This window comes from Cyanistes caeruleus, chromosome 3 (assembly GCF_971803275.1).
Source record: "Cyanistes caeruleus chromosome 3, bCyaCae1.hap1.1, whole genome shotgun sequence".
Classification (NCBI taxonomy): Eukaryota; Metazoa; Chordata; class Aves; order Passeriformes; family Paridae; genus Cyanistes; species Cyanistes caeruleus.
This window is the reverse complement of record NC_141703.1, coordinates 6,942,980-6,963,021: the sequence shown is the minus strand read 5'-3', so window position 1 is coordinate 6,963,021 and position 20,042 is coordinate 6,942,980. Positions and strand designations below refer to the sequence as shown.

Sequence of the window (20,042 nt, the reverse complement as noted above, 5' to 3'; positions counted from 1 at the left end):
TGTCTCCACTGAGCTGAGGCAGGACAAGGAACATCAGCTACTGGAGCAGGGAGGCAGCTGTGCAGTGAAAAAATCAAGATTCTGTAGAAACTGACAAGTAAAAATGTTACAGTTTGGACAAACAGGGGGGAAAATACATGACAGCATTGACTGTCTTTCAAAACAGCTGAAACCAAATGAACAAACTATCTTTACAAGTCTTTCCACTGTAATCTGAGGTGAGACTGCCAAAAAAAGGCCAATATAAATAAATGTCAGGCAACTACTCCTGAAGTGTCTGGCAGGGGAAGCTCACCTTTTCTACTGAACTGTACATGTTTATGGGCATGTTCAAGGCTTAAAAAAGGCTTCCATGAGCTGAGAGCAGCAAGCCTCCTCCAAACCCCATATGGCAAACAGCTTCCAGCTTTCTTCCTCCTCACGGATTTATGTGACTTTCTAAAAGAGTGTAGGAACATACTTCATCCCCTGGATATCTCCACTAGGGTCAGATGAACTGACTGGCAAATCTGTTTCCTTCAAGATGAATAAACATTGATCCCAGTTCTTGCAGGAGTGATCCATGACACTGTGCATGCCTGTCAGAGCAGCAGGCTGCCAGCACTTGCTAACACCAAGTGGCACAGGCAGCTGCCTGCTGGAGTTCAAAAGCTCAAGAAAGCTCAGGGTCTCAGTCCTTTTGGATCAGAGCCCTCTGGGAATGCACACCCTCCCTTTCAGTTAACTCTGCAGGTTACCCTGCACAGGCTTTTTCATGTGTGGCCTGTAATTGTTAAATATTGAGGGATGATGACAAACATGAAGCTCATTACATACCAGAAAAGTGCTTTGCTTTTTTCTCTTTTTAGAGTAATTTTGAGCAAGAGCTTGCATATCAGCTGGGGTGATGTTCACATGCCTTATTTTTATTTTCAGTTTCATCCTTACCAGAAAGGCTGTCAAACTGGCCCATCTCAGCAAGGAAGAGAGGTAAGAGTTCAGAAGCTGTAGATTTTCAGAAACAAATTGTTTCTCTGGGATGCTTCCCTACAGGAATGTGTGTGAATTATGTGTGTGAATATGCACATTTATACATGCTCAGTGCAACTACCAGCACTGTAAATTGCGGCAGAAATTGACATTTTAGCATAAACAGGCCAAGATGCTAATGCTAATATTCATCCAGTTATGGATATTTCTAAATTTCCAAGTCCTGCCCACTCTTCCATGCTATGATTTACTAATTCTGGGTCTCAGTGTGAACAGAGAAGGTTTTTCTAACCATGTTCCCAAACTACATCTCCACTGAATGATGCTTTAACCCAGGGATACAGGAGTGCTGACATGTCTCCTTTTGGGTCTTCAGATTCAGACCAGGTGATAAAATTTTTAAACTTCTGTGTTTGCAAAAGCATAGTTTTCCCATTAGTCAGTGAAATGAACAAACAGTACTTTCTAAATGTGACTTTTGGTACTGTGCAAGTGAAAGAGGAGCTCTGCTTAGGAATGTGAGCAGCATTCTTCAGCTCATATTTTATTCCCAGCTATAGTAAATCTGTAGGGATTTAATTGATTTATATTGCTTTTCTTCTGGTCTTACACCAGTGAACATGAGAATGAATTGCCTCTGCATCCTAAAATAGCTGTACAAAGATTTATTTTTGTAGACCTCATTGCCAAAATCAACCTTCATTTCCCATTCCCTGAGTCCATTTTAGATGTAACTTTCAGGCATCAGCATTTGAAATATGTATGTTAAGAACTTGAAATCAGACTTAAAGCCTTACCTAATTTGCTTTCCAATGTGTTGCAATAAATTTTGTTTTTTTATAAGAAAGATGTGAGTGGGGAGCTTCCCCCTCCCACCCTTTTTTTTCTGACTCTGATTTTATTTTCATACAGGAAAAAGAAGATCTGTGAGGCATATGCCAAGGCACTGGGGATGAAAGAGGCTTTACAAGTAAGGAATTAATGTCTGTTTTTGCCTCTGTTGCACAATAATGTTTCTCCTTTGTTCTGGGTGATAAAGGCAAGTTCCTTCAAGTGACAAAGTTCCCTGGCACCTTGAAATGTGTACCTAGAATTGCATGTTGTGCCACAGTTTGTGTTCCCAAGGGGAGGGCAGCACGGAGTACAGGAAGAAAAGAACTGCCAGTCTCACCCTGCACAAGAAAAGAGAAGGCAGTGCATGTTTTAATTTGTCCTGTCATGTACCCATGGGAGACTGGTGTTTCTGTAAAAGCACAAAATTTTGTTTTGTGCAGATGGATAGGATTAGCCAGATGACATGGCACTCCTTTGTCAGGTGTTCTTAGCCTGTTTTTTCCCCCCTCTTCAAAAGAAATATGTTATTTCCAATTTCTCTGCCAGTGTTTCAGTGTTTTCTCTGTTGATACTCACAGCCTGTGCATTATGAAGAGAAAAACTGGACCATGGAGCAATATTCAGGGGGCTGCTACACAGCCTACTTCCCACCAGGCATAATGCATTCCTATGGCAGGTAAAACAGAGAATGCTTTGCTTTCAAATTCACGTTTCTTAGCTCACGTATATACCTTATGCAAAAAAACCTATGGCATATTTAGAATATATGGGGAACTTCAACACTCTTTCCACTCCCCTACTCCTACTCTAACAAGGATCTTACTATTTACTTTACTAGGAGCAGAATTTCCCTTGTGCCTTTCAAAGAAACAAAACACAGTCACAAAGGGAACCTGCTAAAGCCACAAAACTTTTCCCCTCTGGATTATTTACAGTAGTTTGTGCTGTGCAGAATTTGCAATGGAACCCTCTGGAGACCCCCAAGCCCATGAGGACACATACCTTGGACAGATGAGGGGTCTCCACTGACTGTGTAGGTGGTCCAGGAGAAGCCCAGGAGCTCCTCCCCATGTCCATCATGAGAGCGTGTGGGGAGGAGTCGTCACATGTACAATCCCTTTTCTTGTCACTGATCCAAACACTCAGGCAGTGATGGGTGGGGTGTCTGGCCTCCAGCAGCCTCTGGTTGTCAAGCAGACAAGGAGAACCTACTGGGGGATTAGATTATTAGATTATTCCCGGTGGAGGAACACTCCAGCTGGGCTGGCTGGAATGCTTGTGCAGCACTGCAGGGCTGAGGGACTGGCTTTATGACCCTGTGGGGTGAATGCAGCTCCCTGAATGCCAGGCCTTCAGCAGCCAGACAAATCCAGCCTCCAAATAGAGGCTAATATTAGTGATCTATCACTGCAAAAACATCATTCACATTCCACAGTAATGGCAGGATAACAGCAAGGCTGCCGTGCAGAAGACAAATCTATCAGCTGCACTGCATTGCTGGAGGCTGTTAGGATTATCCCTTATCTCAGCACTAAAATAAGGCCTGTATTACTTTGCATGGGAAAAGCTGGGAACACTGATTTATGCCTTAGGTTTTTCTCTCTCTCAGATCTTTAATTCTGGGTGCAGAAGCGAGCAGGTGGTCCTGCAGGGACAGCAGGTCTGCAGGGACTCTGGAGAGCTGAAGCCACACACTCCATCAAAGCCATAGATTGCTTTTAGAAGGATCATTGCCTTCCTGTCACTTGTCACCTGACATTCTCCACTTGTTTTGAAGGATCATTCGCCAGCCTGTTGACAGAATCTACTTTGCTGGCACGGAGACAGCAAGCCAGTGGAGCGGATACATGGAGGGGGCCGTGCAGGCGGGAGAGAGAGCAGCCAGAGAGGTACACTGCTCTGCTTCCAACATCTCTAGCAAAAGGCTACAAAGGATTAAGTACAGCTGGGAGGGTCTGATTTAGTGCAAAGGCTCCTAGAATTGACAGGGAGGAATCCCAGAAAACAACGTGGCCAAAGTATTTTTATTTTTTTTTTAACTTACTTAATTAGTTGTTGAATAAAGTGAAGCCAAGAATCTCAACTAAGTCAGAATGTTACTGAACTGGAGACTTAAAATAAAGCTTATGCCATGTGCTGCATGTCTAGAGGAAAAAAAAACCCAACCTGATCCTGCTTGTAGATACACTACCTCAATTTCTAATAAGTTAATCACTGCATGTTTTAAAACTAATCTAAGTAATTTCAAATGGTCACAGCTATTTCCTGTGCAGAAATCTGAAAATCTGAACATTGTTCTCATTTCTGATATATCCCTTCTGCTTCTATTTTTACAAGACAGTCCTGTTAGCTGAGCTTTATGAAATTGTAATGTGCAGCTCTGATAATGTCTAAATCTCCTCAGAATGACACACAGTGGGCTGGGTTCCCAGTCACAGTGAAATCCCTTTACAACAATCTGGAGGGAGGGGAAAAAAGCATTAAAGGATGCACATTGCAGTTACAACTGCTGCATTGCAAAGCCACAGAGTTGTTGTTTAAGAGAAAATCTTAAAATCCCTTTCACTTCCATTTGACAGAATGTCACATTTGCCTTATAATCCTTATTACTTGCTTCGTTTCAAGTCACCTAATTTTTCTTTTCTCCGTGCCTGTGAGCAGTAGTTACAAAGACAGTGAGCTGTCTTCTGGAGGCATTCATTCGCCCCCAAGAATCCCCATGATTGATACAATCAGTTTATTCTCAAGAAAAATCCTTGATGAGCTTTGTACTGCCTGAATAGGAGAGGGAGGGCTCCGTAATTCTGTGCCGTGAGAGCCTCAGGGCTGCATCTCTCCTCTTTCTATGTCCCAGAAGCATCACTCCTAACAGGTTTTGTGTCCCATGGTAGTAACCTCACCTTGGTATTTCTCAAACTGCCTTGAGAAAAAGCATTTTAACTCAGAAAAAAACCCCAAAAGTAAAAACCTCCCACAGAAAATATTTAGAGACGCTCTAGTAGAAATCACTGTACGTTTTCTGGTTCAAGAGACATTCATCTTGTCATAGTTACACTTTTATCAATGTCACCTTGCTCTGACTTCCTCTCCTTCTCTAAAAGTGGAAGAGTTGTAAGGGTTATAATTTTTTCACATAGTAGAAATAATTTTTTTTCTTCTAGGTACTGCACAGTATGGGGAAGATCTCCAAGAGTGAAATTTGGATGCCAGAGCCAGAGTCAAAGGTAAGCCAGAGTATCACTGTCACCCAGTCAGGCACACACCCCTCAGTCAGGTGTGTCCTTATTTCAGGTATTCCCCTGCACCCTGCTGCCAGACAAGGCTTCAGCCACCTCACATGCTGATGGTATTAATTTCTGTGTCCTGTCCAAGGAATAATATTACCCATGTCTGAAGGGTGGGTGACTAAGAGCCAAGGACAATGATCTCAGAGCCTGGGGGACTGAAAAATGCAGCCTAATTCTGCCCAGTCCCAGGCCATGGTTTAAAGCAACTAGAACCTCATTCCAGCCACAAGTAACTCCATCTCCACTGTCCCATGGCTGGTCAGGATGACAGAAAACACATCTCACAGCCATGACTCTTCCCTGCACAATCTGGTCCTTGATAAAAAATCCTCATGGAGGGTGTTTGTCACCTCCCTGCTCTTGTGGTGAGGGGGGACCTTGTGGAGTCACCATCTCCTCTCTCCCCCAGGATGTCCCAGCCCGACCATTCACCACCACCTTCTGGGAAAGGAACCTGCCCTCGGCGCCGGGGCTGCTGTGCCTGCTGAGCTGCACCCTGTGTCTCACCTCTGTGGCTGCTGCGGGGCTCTTCATCTGCAAAAAGGGACTTGTCGCTCGAAACTAGCGGGGACCACGTGCCCAGTGGAAGCTGCACACCCCCTCTCCTCCCCTTTTACCAGATGAGTGTTATTTTGGAGAAAAGTGGCATGGACATCTGGAAAGAGCAAAAGTTATTCTCCTTGTGATTTTTCTTTTTAGTCTCATAATTAATGCATCGAATCCACTGCAGTTGCTACCAGCTAAACAGGAATAAATCAACTGTGGGGGAGTTTTTCAAATTTGTCCATTTGTTTTTTTGTTAGACATAATAATATCAATGATATATTCCTAATACAGGCAAGGCAAAATGCAGATCACATCTTTTCTGAGTTGCAGAGGGGTCTCAAAGAATGCTTCTGTTTCCACTCAGTGTTTTATTTTGCACCACATGTGACAGTAAATGCCCTCATGCATTCACCTCAGTCAGCAGCTCAGAACATCTGAGATTATTCCCATACCATCCCTGCTGCACAGAAGAGATTACCATGCCAGTCAGTTGTAGAATTGCCAAATTAATTTTCAAATGCATTTGATTAATGATTAATCATTGAAACGTGAAATTTAACCCCGAGCTGGGTGAAAGGAGGTAATTAGCACAAGGCACAGCACTGAAGAGGGAGAGGGGAGGCATCAAGAAGACTTCATTCTGCCCACTGCCAAGGAAACATCTGTGCACATCGGCTCCATCCATCCATCCATCCATCCATCCATCCATCCATCATCCATCCATCATCCATCCATCAATCCATCCATCCATCCATCGTCCATCCATCCATCCATCCATCCATCATCCATCCATCAATCCATCCATCCATCCATCTATCCATCCATCCACATCCATCCATCATCCATCCATCCATCCATCCATCCATCCATCCATCCATATCCATCCATCCATCCATCCATCCATCCCATCCATCCATCATCCATCCATCCATCCATCCATCCATCATCCATCCATCCATCCATCCATCATCCATCCATCCATCCATCCATCCATCATCCATCCATCATCCATCCATCATCCATCCATCCATCCATCCATCCATCCATCCATCATCCATCCATCCATCATCCATCCATCCATCATCCATCCATCTAGCCCAGCCTTGTGCTGCCACAGCACAGTGAAATGAATAAGTGAAGTTAAATTCCCCTGACTTGCAGCAGGTGCTGGCTGTTATTTTCCAAATGGCAGCAGCTTCCTGGCTCCCTGATCATTCACTGCCCCTCGTTTCACTGCTAACCATAGCCCCTTCTTCCAATAAGGAGAAATGTGTTTGAGGTTCAAATTATTGCAAATTGTATTGTAAATTACAGCAATTGGATGCATCTGCCTGTTCCGCTCTTATTATGTACATGAAACACTTAAAATAATCACTTTAGTATTTTACTAAAGTCTGGAATGTATGTTTCACAATATATCATCATTATGTGGTCTTTTTGCCATGAATTCTGAGCATTGTACGTGTCCATGAACTCAACTGTCGTTCAGCATGGGTGAAATGTGCCTTTCAATAGTCCTGAAACTTTGATCTTCTTATAAACTTTTCTTCAGATTCTTTCTTGCTTGTTTTCTTGTGAGTTACATGAATTGCTGGTTGGCTGGAGGGCTCCCTGCTCTGTGTGCTCTCCCCAGCTCCAGCTGTTGCTGAGCAGGGATTCCTGTGCACAAGGACTGCCCCGTGCCTGGCACAGCCACAGTGCCTCCTGAGGGAGGGAGCACGGGCTGCTGATGAGCCTTTTGTGGTGTGAAGCAGTTCTACACTGCCACATGCTCCCCCCACGGGGACATTTCCACCACCTGAAAAACACTGCCTGTACCTGTTAAAATATAATTTATCCATAGGTATATTTCAGAGCCATTCATTTTCAGGCTTTCTATAGACTTGACATCAGAACTTCTGTGTGCACATGAAAAAGGGACCCCAAATCATCTGCAATGTACCCGTGAGCCAACGCTGTCCAGCTTCACTTTCCGCCTTATCCACGCACATTTCTGTTGAAATTAGTTTGGGGTTTGAAATTCCAGTGCAATTCAGCTGAACTCATCTCAAATTGTGAAACAGGGCCAGGTACAACATTCCCCCCTTCCCAGGGAAGGGCATATCTCACTGCTGTGGGATTGGCAGGCGGCAATTGAAATGAGAGAGATTGATTAAAATTGGCATTTCTGAAACTCCTGCAGCTCCCAGGCACCAGGCTGCTGCAGAGAAAGGGCAGCATTTGTCAGAAATTATAGACCAGTTCCCATCCTGCTTTAATGCCCTTTCTGACAATCAGACCAATTTCCCTGTTTAAACATTAAACATTTTGCTTAAATATTAAACAGCCAGGCATCTTTCTTAAACCAATTTTGGAACAGAATGGGACCGAGTTTATCACCACTGACAACTCCCCAAGGGAGCTGCTGCTGGTATTAAAGCCATGAGGATGAAGCACCAGGGAAACACCTCTTTCTCTTGGGGACCAAGCAGAGCCCTCACCCAGGCTGGGGAGTGGGAAAGCCTTTGGACACCTTCCCTAACCAGGGATGCTCAGTGCTCCAGTTTTTGGAGGAAGAGCTTTGCACTCCCTTGGCAGAAATAGGAAGTGTTCTGTCCTCTTTAAATACAGGGAGAGATGGGAGAGGCTGAGGTCCACACCAAGTCCTTCATCCCCAGGGAGGGAGCTAAATTGCATTGACACCCTGGGAAATGGGAAAACCTTAGGTGAAAGGGCTGCTGGAAGTAAAGCAAAGACCAGAGCAAGCACTGTCAGAAGGAGTGGCAGAGGGAGAAAAAAGCCCCTAATACTCCCCAGCAGCAGTGAAATAGGAAGCACCACAGAGCACATAGATGAGGCAGTCCAAAATGAGCAAGTGGGGATGATACATGTGAGAAGGTCTCTGTTTAATCAAGTTGCTGGATTTGCTTACAGATAGCACAGCAGCTTTGCCCTAGCCCTGGGGATGGAAAAACACTCCTGTGAGACTCTCCCTCAGCTTTTCTGGCTCACTCCCCTTGGCTGCAGCTCCTGTCTGTAAAGGCTGACACAGTTGCTCCCCCCTGGGTGCCATCATCCACCCCATGGGGACAGGGACCCTGAAAGAGGATGGGCTGCTGGGTCAGCAGGAGCTGGATGGGCAGGAGGTGCAGAAGAGCCACTGGCTGGTTTTTTAGCACCATCACCCTAGCAAGGCTTTCCTTCCCTCATTACCTGCCCAGCCCACAACCTCCTGGCATGGGAACTGACAAACCAAACCCCTCTGGTTGGAAACTATGTGACAGGTCTGGGAAAGGGCAACCACTCCAAGGAAGCAGTGCCAGGTTGCAGGGGCTCCATGTTTTGGAGCAGGGAATGTGGATGTCCCCCAGGGCACACTGTGGCCCTCCAGTCATGCTCCTTGTGTGAGGCAAGGGGGAGGCCTGACAGACACACCTAGGTTGTTAAAAAGGTACATCCAGCCTCAAAATGCTGAGGGACAGGGTGCCCAGAGAACTCAGGCATGCCCCATTCCTGGAAGTGTTCAAGATTTCCTTGGATGTAACCCCAAGCAGCTTGTTTTTGGAACTACAGGATCTTTAAGGTTCCTTCCGACCCAAAGCATTTTGCTGCCTTCACTTGGTCTCTTTGCTAGTCCTTCACCAGCAGTACTTCTCAATTCACATTTCATTCAGCCCCCAGGTTCATACTTCATCTCTTTTCCCAGGGTCAAACATAAATCCCAATTACTGGCAAAATTAGCATTATAAATTTGAACAAAAATACCGCACAGGGGGATGTGCCAACACAGTCTGACACATCTCAACATCCAGGTTTCCCACCTGTTGGTTCCCATGTCCCACTGACCAGGACTTTGCCTGACAGCAAAGGCTTTCCTCAGCCAGAAACGACACTGGGGTCAAGCTGGGGACTGGTTTTATGCTCTCTGCACAGAGTTCAGCTCCCAGCTCCAAACATAGAACAAACCAGACAGTCCTCTACTGTGGAAACATGGCTGTAGTCAGTTCTCTTCTTTGTGGGCTGTTTCTCCCCTGCAATAGTTGCTTTTCACACACACACAGAGAAAGGAAATTTCATCTTGGTGAAAATCCAGGAGGGGAAATCAAATGTGCTCTTTGTGAGTGAACTGTAACTTTTTATTTTCCCACTCAGCTCCTGCACTTGCCAGCAAATGCCAACAAATGCTTCAGGCTCCAGCTGCAATTCCTGTTCTGCTCTTTATTTGTAGCATTTGGCTTTCCAGGTTCTGTTCCCTGTTCCTTGCTCTCTTTCTTTTGGTTTTTTTTTCACTCATCTTACACAACAAAGACAGAATAACCCAGGACACACAGAAGGAGCAGGGAAAAAGTTTCCCAAGCGAGAGCCCTTCATGGCTGAGAGGAGAGGGAAGCTTTAGCTGGCACCTTGCTGGGTGCCAGAGGAGCCAGCAGTGCCTTCAAGCCAACATCTCTTCTTCCAGAGTCCCAGTGATATGGTTTTCCCTGGTCTATAATGAACAGATCAGACAGGGGCATGAATTTGCACTGCCTCTAACCTTATCAAGCACAAGAAAATATAAGACAGATGCCCTTTGCCATCTGTTTCTTCCCACAGTTCTTCTTTATGAAATATAGAACTGCCACTCACAGTACAAGAGGACAGCTGCCACCTAAGATGGGGTTGAAAATGGAGCAAAGGATGCAATTATTGTTTATGTTGGCATTTGGACTTCCATGACCAGACCACACACTTGAAAACTCCTTGGATTATAGCCTGAGCCCCATCATTTTCATCAAGACCTTGGTTAAATCCAGGACACCTGGCTGAATTCCAAAAGGCAGAGGCTGGCATTTCAGGACTTCTGTCAGCAGCCACCAGATGCAGACAGCTGAGCTGAAGCAAGGCCAGCTCAGCAGCATGGCACAGCAAGGCTCAAGCCTGAAATAAAGGCTGTCATCTTCTGGGCTACCTCATAGCAGTTTTTTATCACTTCATGAAAAAAAATGTGTCAGGAACTTCACACTTTGGCTTGTAGAAAGGTCTCTGTGGGCATTTCTGCACTGGTGTTTACCCTTCCTGTCAAACTCTGGAAGAAATGCACACTAAAGGAAAATGATGCAAGTCCCCAGCTTTAAGCATAAATTCTCAGCCTTCTCCAAGCTCTGATGTGCCACTGGAGGAAGCAGAGAAAGGCAGGCTCCATCCCTCTGCCTCCTGGCTCAGGCCAGTCCCTGGCAGAAATCAGGGCAGTGAAATGGCTGAGGCACCAGGCCCCTGCCAGCACTGCAAACCTTCCTCCAAAGGCAACTTGAGTTATCCTGCTTGGCAGAACAAAGGAGCTGGAAGAACAGGGTGAGATCAGATCCCCTTCTCAAAAAAGGGAGTTTCTGTGGGGGCAATTTGCTTTGCAGAGATGGATAGAGGTGCTGGATCAAATATGCACGCTCTGAAAAATTGCTCTGGCCAAACTCCATCTCATAAAGAATTATTGGGAAATAATACAGCTTCTAATTAAGTTAAATATTCTTGTTCCACTTTGGACTGAATTGGCAAGTGGAGGCTGGAGTAATGTCTTCCCTTGATTTTGATTAAGTACAAGCATGCATTTCAATTGTTTAAGATAATGACTGCACAGCCCAATGGGACACCTCCCTGCCTCAGACCTGGAATAGAAATTTCCACATCTGAAATTATAATGTAATTTCTGCTAAATGCAACACTGCTGTGCAAAGTGTTTTCTTACAGCTTGGAGCATATGCAAATTTGGCACAGCCTGAGGGCTGACAAGGATGCCTCAGTGCATTATTGATATGTTTCCTTTTGCCTGCTCCTTCCCAGCCAAGCACCAGAGCATATTCAAGATAAATCCCAGCAGGGAGAGGGGCAAACAGAGCCACTCAACAAACCAAACCATCCAAAGGCTGGTGTTTCTGCTGGGTACCACCTCCTCAAGTGCTTCTTGGAGTCTCTGCTGCTGCAGGGAAATGGCACTCAGAGACACTGCCCCTCTCAAAGGTGCTACTAAAATTCAGTGACACCGTGCCCTTGGGCAGACAAGGCTGGTCTGTGTTTGCTCAGCCTCTTTCTGCTGTAGGTCAGATGAATGGCTCACTTAGAGTTGGAAGGGACTTTTTCTCCCCCAGAAAGCTGGAGGGATGGTGGAAAGGAGTCTGCAGAGCCTGTAGATGTCACAGTAAATGGAGTTGGATGCATATGGATTATTTTGTTAGGGTCATTCCGCTAAGAAAGGATTAGAAACATTGCTATCAGAAAATTCACTGTGCACACAGCAAAACCAGCCCTGGAAAAAAGCTAATACCCTTTGCTTCTAAATTAGAAATGGCATCTCACCTTCTGTAAAAACACAGAGAGACCAGCTTGGACTCAAAACAACTTGGTTTGCCTCGTTCAGCAGTGCCAGGAAGAGTGGAAAACTGGGATGAGCCAGCATGGCACTGGGTACAGTCCCAGTGGACGAAGCAGTGAGTGTTTCACAGGTATTTGGACAACAGGAAAGACATGGACCTGCTGGAGTGGGTGCAGGGGAGGGTCACTGAGCTGATCACAGGGCTGCAGCACCTCCCTGTAAGAACAGGCTGAGAGAATTGGGGCTGTTCAGCTTGGGGAAGAGAAGCCTCTGGGGAGACTTCAGAGAACCTTCCAGTACCTGAAAGGCGTGGAAAGGGACCTTTTAGCAGGTAAAATTGTCTTGTGATAGAGCAAAGGGGTTAAAACGAAAATAAGATAGATTTAGATAAGATATAAGGTGAAACAATGGAACTGGTTGCCCAGAGGAGTTGTAAATGACCTGTTCCTGGAAATGTTCAAGGCCAGGCTGGATGGGGCTCTGAGCACCCTGGTCTAGTTGAAGATGTCCCTGCCCATGGCAGGGGGTTTGGACTAGAAGACCTAGTAAGATCCCCTTTCTACATCCCCTCCAACCCAAAATATTCTGTGATTATTTTTTAAATTATTTTTTGAGCTTTTCCTAGCCTAGCTTCAGAACAGCTTATTACTGCTGACTGTACAAGTCATGCACACTAAAATCAGCTTGCAAAGTCTCTTACTCAGGTGTCCTTTTTTTACAGCTTATCTTGGCATTAAGCTGCTAACTGAAGGCTTCTCTAGCAAACTCTGCTAATATTATGACTAGAATATCATGGTTCTGTTTCCAATGACAAACAAATCAATCTCTAGCCTGCCTGGGTAAGGGACATCTGTGTATTAACACATTAAATATGTGCAGCTACCTATTAACATGCAACATTAACTTGCAACGTGTTAGATTCATAGAGCCCACATCATCCCTGGTGCATTTCTTCAAAGCTAAACACCCCAAGAAGTACCTAATTGCCATCAGCTGTTGCCTGGTTTGGTACCCAAAGATCACCTGTGCCACAGGGCAGGCTGGTTTAGGACATCTTTCCCTTGGGCCTCTGGAAGAGCTGTCTCCTTTTGGGACAGCAGCTGGAGGCTGAACAAGGTGCTCTAGAATGTCTGAATTTTGGCTCATGAATTGCCTTCCAGGTGGGTAAATATGTGTTCTTTGCAGAAAAAGTGTGATGCAAGTAAATTCCATCCAATTACTGAATTTCAAAATCCCATCCATCCCACTTCCACAACCACACCACAGTGCAGAACCAACCTGAGAAAAAAGTGTCTTTTTTCTAGCAGATACCAAATTGTACTTTGGTCCCACCATCCGAGGCAAATTTTGGCTATCATTCTTGGATGCTTTTTTTTTTTATTTATTTTTCTCAGGCAATTCCACAGACTCAGGGAGAATTTATCCTGTCTTGACCCAGAAGGCAAAACTCACCAGTCCCTCCAACATCTTGGGATTTACCCCAGATGAGCAATTGGTATAATTACACAAGACAAGAAGAAAAAATTATCCTCATCTCTTGTAGTAGCACAGAATTATGCATGATGTAGCCAAATAATTTGCACACACATCCTATCCTCTTCTAAACAATGAGTAGGATTTCTAATTGGTTTCTTGGGAAATCATATTTGTATCTTTTATAGATGTTAAACAAAATGGATTTCTTCTGTATTAATCTGTCCACATTAATTTTCTCTACACTGGACTGATGGAAATAATGAAGTATCTCTTGGCTGAGTCTCTCTGAAATGCACACTGAAAGCTTTGTAAATAACTAAATTAATAATAATACCATTTCAGTTATGTCCTCTGGGATGCTCCAGGATATGTCTGAACAAAGACTTAAAGAGGTAGGTCAAATCTGACTCCACTTTCCACCCCTAACCTCTGTGAATCACATATTTAACTATGTAAGAATTATCATTAAAATCTACATCCATCATACAACCTTCACTCACATCAATAAAACCAACCAAACAAAGCAAGACAAAAATTGCCCACACAAAAATCAAAATAATATCATCACAACACAGAACAAAAATTGGCAATTCAAACAAAATCCATCCCTTGTGCCTTCACCACAATTACAGCAGAAATTCATCATGAACATTCAGCACTCTAACATTGTTCAGTCCATGTTTTCCCCAAACTTTCCTAGCTACTATCCTTATCTCAAAACCATCATGACCCCAGGTTTCAGTACCAAAAACACTGTGGTGGGTTAACCCTGGCTGGATGTCAGATACTCACCAAAGTCACTCTGTCACTCCCCTCCTCAGGTGGACAGGGGAGAGAAAATATAACAAATGGTTCATGAGTCAAGATAAGGACAGGGAAAGATCACTCATCAAATACTGTCACGGGCGAAACAGGCTGAACTTGGGGATATTAATTGAATTTATTACTAACAAAATCAGAGCAGAATAATGAGAAGTAAAAATAAATTGTGAAAATAACTTCCTCCCACCCTTTCCTCTTTCCCAGCCCTCCCTCCTCCCCCCCAGTGGCACAGGGAGATGGGCAATGGGGGTTATGGTCAGTTCATCACACCTTGCTCCTGCCACTGCTCAGGGAGAGGAGTCCTTCCCCTGCTCCAGTGGGGGATTCCTCCCATGGGAGATTGTTTCCATGAACTTCTCCAGCATGAGTCCATCCCACAGGAAACAGTTCTCCATAAACTGCATCACTGTGGGTCACTCTTCCACAGGGTCAGTCCCTCGGGCACAGCCTGCTCCAGCCTGGGTCCCCCACAGGGTCACAAGTCCTGCCAGGAAACCTGCTCCAGGGTGGGCTCCTCTCTGCACAGCTCTGCAGCTCCCAGCCAGGACCCTGCTCCAGCACAGGCCTCCCATGGGTTCACAGCCTCCTCTCAGCATCCCCCTGCTCCATTTTGGGTCCCCTCCACGGGCTGCAGGTGGATCTCTGCATCCCTGTGCCCTCCAGGGGCTGCAGGGCACAGCTGCCTCACCCCGGCCTCACCAGGGGCTGCAGGGGAATCTCAGCTCCAGCCCCTGGAGCAGCTCCTGCCGCTCCCTCTGCTCTGGCCTTGGTGTCTGCAGGGCTGCTCCTCTCATGTTCTCACCCTGCTCCTCTCTGCCTGCAATTACATCTGCACTGGAACTTGTTTTCCTTCTTGAATTTGTTATCCCAGAGGTGTTACTGCCTTTTCTGACTGGCACAGCCCTGGCCAGCAGCGGCTCCATCCTGGAGCCATCAGGGATTGGCTCTGCTGGACTTGGGGGAGGCTTCCAGCACCTTCTCACAGAAACCACCCCTGTAGCCCCCTGCTTCAAAACCAGGCCATGCAAACCCAGCACAGAAGCAATGCTTTAGTCACAACCACTTGCTGGCTGCTTTGAGGGCTGTGCAGTGCATTGCTGCCTCTGACACGTTTCTTAGGGGACAGATGCTTTAGAGAGTGTGTGAAGGATTAGTTGAGGCTGTTTGCTTTCATTGTGTTTGTGCTCCTTTATAACTTGTAATGCTGAAAGTTAAGCCTATACAAAGAGCACTGCACGCTTGATGTTTCTCACATGGATGGTTACACTTTCTCCAGTATTCATGGCCAGCAGTATTGTGCAACTCAGGTCCCTTCCCAGGAGCAAATCTGTTCTTCAGTTCCATTATCTCTCTAGTACTGACACTGAGCTAGTGGGTGGAATTAAGTGATCTTGGTCTCCCTTTTCTTCTAGGGTTTTTATGTTTACATCAGCAAACATCAATACCCAGTATTTAGTACAAGGTCTACTGTTCAGTTTGAGCCACCTGCCCTATAGTAATAAAAAGCTAATTCTTAAGTGTAAGAGAGTCGGTCATTATACTACTACCAACGTAGTTTGATTTTTTTTTTATATAATTGTGTATTTAAGAGGTTGAGTGGGATTTTTTTGCACTGTTTTGGGGGGTTGCTTGGGTGGCTTTGTATTTATTTTTTTTTTATACTCTTCTTTTCTTTACAGAGCTTTCTTTACTAATACAAACTGAAGTTACCTCACAGGTTTCAGTATGAAATGCAAAATGCTCTATCAGTAAGTAATACCACTACAACCAACTCAAAAAGGCTTCCACAAAAGAAAAGTCTCAAACAGCATATGTGACATGACAATATTTATTGATTCTAATTAAGGTTAAAAAAATTTCACAGCTGTCAGATAAAAATATCTGCAGAGCCTATTGAAAAGGGAGCAGAAGAAGGAAACCAAGTGAGACAGTCACCACAGAGGCACTTTAGAAAATGCTACGGTTATAAAAGGCACAAATTCATCACACACACAGCATATATATATACTCCTGCAAAGTGAATTCACTCTTATTTAATTTTTTTTCCAAAACACAGAGGCAGGCACCACAGAGCACTGACCTGCACACGACCACAGCAGACATGCTATAAGCGGCAGTCTATGACTACGCCTAAACAAATTCACTGGAGAGACACTTGGAAAGCCAGGCTGCTTTGGCCATCCCATTTTTACAATCTGTTCTTCAACAGAAGGAAGATCACCTTGATCTTGAGGTGGTAGAGACAGGAGAGGGACTGTTAGATCACCTGGACACAGGTCAGGTTTATTTGTGAACGTTTGTCACCTGTGATTTGAGGGGGTTTGCTTCTTACCCAAGAGCAGATCTGTTATTTAATCTTGACTCCCTAGTACTTCTGGAGGTCACCCAATTCCTTCTTCCTCAAAAATATTACTTTTTCATGTCTCAAAAAAGGTAGAAAAAAAAAACCTTAAAATTTCTGCACATCTGTAAAGCCTACTTCAGTGAAACAACAGTCCCACTGTGGGAACAAAGATTTCTTTAAGCCTCATAGTTTCTTGTTCAGGCCATGGGTTCCACTGATGAACAGTGCTCAGCGAGGTACTTAATTACCTGATTAATGTCTTCTTATTGAGAGCAGATGTGCTATTTGGAATCAGATTTTGTGATTTGGAATCAAGATCTGCACTGGGGGAAAAAAATGCACAAATTAAATGGAAGACAAGGGGGCTGCCTCAGATTGCTTACATCCTTGTTATTGTTGAGTAGTTTATACAATTAGATTTCAAGTACTTTTGTTAACACAGATTTCTATGCCATGACCCATCATTCCTTGCAAAGTACAGTGGCTATCAGAACAGTGTACAAGAAAGTAAATTTCCTTTTTTTTTTTTTTTTTAAACTCTTAAGAGCATTACAAAATCTGCATGGTAACACAGTTCAGTCCGTAATAGACAAATACAGTTATTTCCATGGTTGTTCCTACTGTATATTTTACAAAGCTGGTAAACTCTTGGAACTTTCATGATACCAGTTGTTTCATCAAATGGGTTAATAAATGAAGAATACAGCACAACTGGTTATCCATTAAAACAGACTTCATTCCTCTCTTCAAAGGGTTGGCATGGATTTTAATTTCAAAATTGTAAGCCGGTGCTAACAGTTCCCTCTACCCATAGGGAAGCAGCTTGATTCTCTGCCTCAATTCCCTCATCACACTGGCATCCATGTACACAAGGTGCTGTGTATTTCTTTTGTGTGGAAAATGTTGAGAAAACAGTGGCAAATCCTTTCTTTAATCCCATAGTGGTGGCAAGGTCCTCAGCACAATCACAGCAAGACACGGCTGTAAAGACAAAGAGAGCTTTCCTAAAGCTTTGGCAGTCTGCAAGGAAGAACACAGAGACTTCAGAGTGTTAATACAAATGTCACAATTCAGACCTCACAGCTCCAACCAGATTTGATTAGAAATCTCAGGGAATCCAAAGTTATTTGGAGATTCCCTGCCTCTCCTACTGTGGCAGAATAAGATGAGAAATGTTTTGTGGGTTTGCTTTATTTGTTTTTCCATTTCTCTTTTGCTTTGAAACTAAGAATAAGAAAGGTAAGTATAGAAACTTTTTGAGGTTGTTTTTTTGTTTTAAATTGGCCAGTCTCATGGAAAGCTTAGGTTATGATTCAGTTCAGTTCTAACTATCTAATTTCTGGTTTTGATTGGAATTTCTCCCCCTGTGGCACAGAACATGATTTTGTTAAACTGGGAAAAATTTCTGCCAGATTCAGGAGCAAAGAAGAGAGAAATGCATTTTGAATGTGAACAAAACTGATTTATCCTCATTAGTTTCATGAATTTGCTCCCCTTTAGAGAATGTGGAGTATTTCTAGGGCAGAAGCAGGACCTGAATTCCAAGCAGTTTTGGCAGAAAAATCATCTGCAAATACAACAACTCTTTATATGTAATGTATGCATTCACTATCTAGCACTTAAAAATATTGGGGCCAAGAATTTAAAAATGTCTTCCCAAATTTAGGTTCCTGTGTTTATTTCTAGCCTGAGAATTGTGTTAGTTGCAAAAGCTCTGAACTTCCCATTCAGCTTTCAGTTCCTAATTCATCTAGTAAATAAATCACAGGGAGAGAAAGCCACGCAGAAGCTCTGCAGTAGGCAAATGTCCCAGCAAATTAGAGCTCGATGTGATACAATGAGAGAGGCCATATGTACACTGCTGCACTCTTCTTCTGCCTTAAAGATCTTTATGCCTGAAAAGTTCCCCCATGCATTTTAAAAGGCTGTTATGAGGCAATTCATTTGTGATAAAATCCAAGCTGCTGCTACAAGATGATGTTTAACTGGCACATCAAGTTAAAAAGAACAAAACCTAAGGGCCAGAAAGCGAGGTGCTGCTCACAAATGTTACAGCTTTCCAAGCAGTTCAGTAAATTTCCATGGGACTACTTGGAGAACAAAGTACTGCTCTACACAAGCAAGATCAGCCCAAAGAGTCTGCCTGAGACTGGTGATACAGCTCCTCCACCGTCTGCTCACACCAGTTGCTGAATTTATTATTATACTTCCCTCCACGGCTCTTTACTGCAATCCAATATTTTTTACATATAAATTGCTACTCCTTGAAGGGAGAAGTGCAGCAAACAGGCTCTGAAAAATTCCAGACATCTCCAACTTCATGTGCACCAGATCATGCTCTCAGCCATACCTGTGTGCTCCTTTTTGTTTTGTGCACAGGTAACACACCAGAAATATCTAGAACAAGGTACCAACACGCTGACAAGCAGGCTCTGAGGTTTTGGAAGGCAGAATTTTTTTACTTCTCCCCCAGCCCTGCATACTGCCTTCTTTACATCTTCCCTTTTTTTCCTTCCATTGTCTGAACAGTACTAAGCTATGGGGAACAGAAGCACTTGCATGTGACTCTGAAATCCACAGTTCTCTTTGATGTTACTACATCTAGATCCCTGATTATTTATCAAAAGTGCATCGTCAGTGCAAGCAGCAGGCAGAAGTGGAAGTGCTAATCCCATCAATATGCTTGTTAGGAAAGACCAAAACTCTGAATCAGCAAATCTGTGTTCAGCATGAAGGAAGAGTTTGGGGGCAGAGAAGGTGGTTTTTTGTTTGGTTTTTTTTGTTGTTTTTTTTTTGTTTTGTATTTCATTTTATTTTATTTTGTTTGTTTAATACTAACACTAAATTTTCAGGCCCATTGTGCCCTAGCAGGCAAGAGACAGCCTCAAGGTGCTCGCAGGGACAGACCCCACTGGACAGGAGCTCTGCTGTGCCAGGCAGCTGTGAACACATCTGGGGAGCCTGAAATTCACCCACATTGCCAAACACTGTCTTTTAGCTCACTGTAGGACATATATGGCACTGGAAATGCCAGCATCCTGTGGTTGCCCTTGCACGGTTCAGATGGATAAATTAAGCCTGGCTTGTCCCTTATGTGCTCCCTGGGCTCTGGACATCTGGGTAAGAAATAAAAACACTAAGAGCTTCTTACCAGTGATTTGCATGAACTGTCTGGTTATTCTGTAAGCTATGGATTTCTTTTCTCAGCCTACCACAGAGGAAGGCAGAAATCCTTTGTTTACAACTAGAGATTTTGTTGTACAGTACAGTACAAATAGGGCCTGTGGAGATGTGTAGTTCGGGGTCTGGTTCTGATGTAAAACAACCAGAAATCTCATCAGAATAGGTTTTAGGGAGGTATTTTTTTCACTTCTGTTCTGAGATCTGGAACAAGACCTCAAGGTGATAACACTTGGTACCCTGGAAATTCAACAACCAA

The 20,042-nt window shown here is 44.1% G+C and overlaps 2 protein-coding genes across 4 annotated transcripts in view; one reads left to right on the top strand and one right to left on the bottom strand.

Moving 5' to 3' along the window:
* LOC111926687 (amine oxidase [flavin-containing] A-like) overlaps positions 1-7,192 on the top strand; it is a 34,306-nt gene extending 27,114 nt beyond the window's left edge. Inside the window, exons 10-15 of the mRNA XM_086879632.1 lie at positions 916-969; positions 1,882-1,939; positions 2,382-2,479; positions 3,581-3,692; positions 4,965-5,027; positions 5,500-7,192. Of these exons, the coding sequence (XP_086735758.1) occupies positions 916-969; positions 1,882-1,939; positions 2,382-2,479; positions 3,581-3,692; positions 4,965-5,027; positions 5,500-5,655 (541 nt within the window). The 3' untranslated portion in view covers positions 5,656-7,192. The remainder of the gene's footprint in view (positions 1-915; positions 970-1,881; positions 1,940-2,381; positions 2,480-3,580; positions 3,693-4,964; positions 5,028-5,499) is intronic.
* Positions 7,193-16,071: 8,879 nt separating this feature from the next.
* Positions 16,072-20,042, bottom strand: part of MAOB (monoamine oxidase B) — a 50,949-nt gene continuing 46,978 nt past the window's right edge. For 2 of the 3 annotated variants that reach the window (XM_023923926.2, XM_086879631.1), the window contains exon 16: positions 16,072-17,623. The gene's annotated coding sequence lies outside the window, so the exon portion shown is untranslated. The remainder of the gene's footprint in view (positions 17,624-20,042) is intronic. The other variant, XM_023923935.2, reaches the window with a different exon arrangement.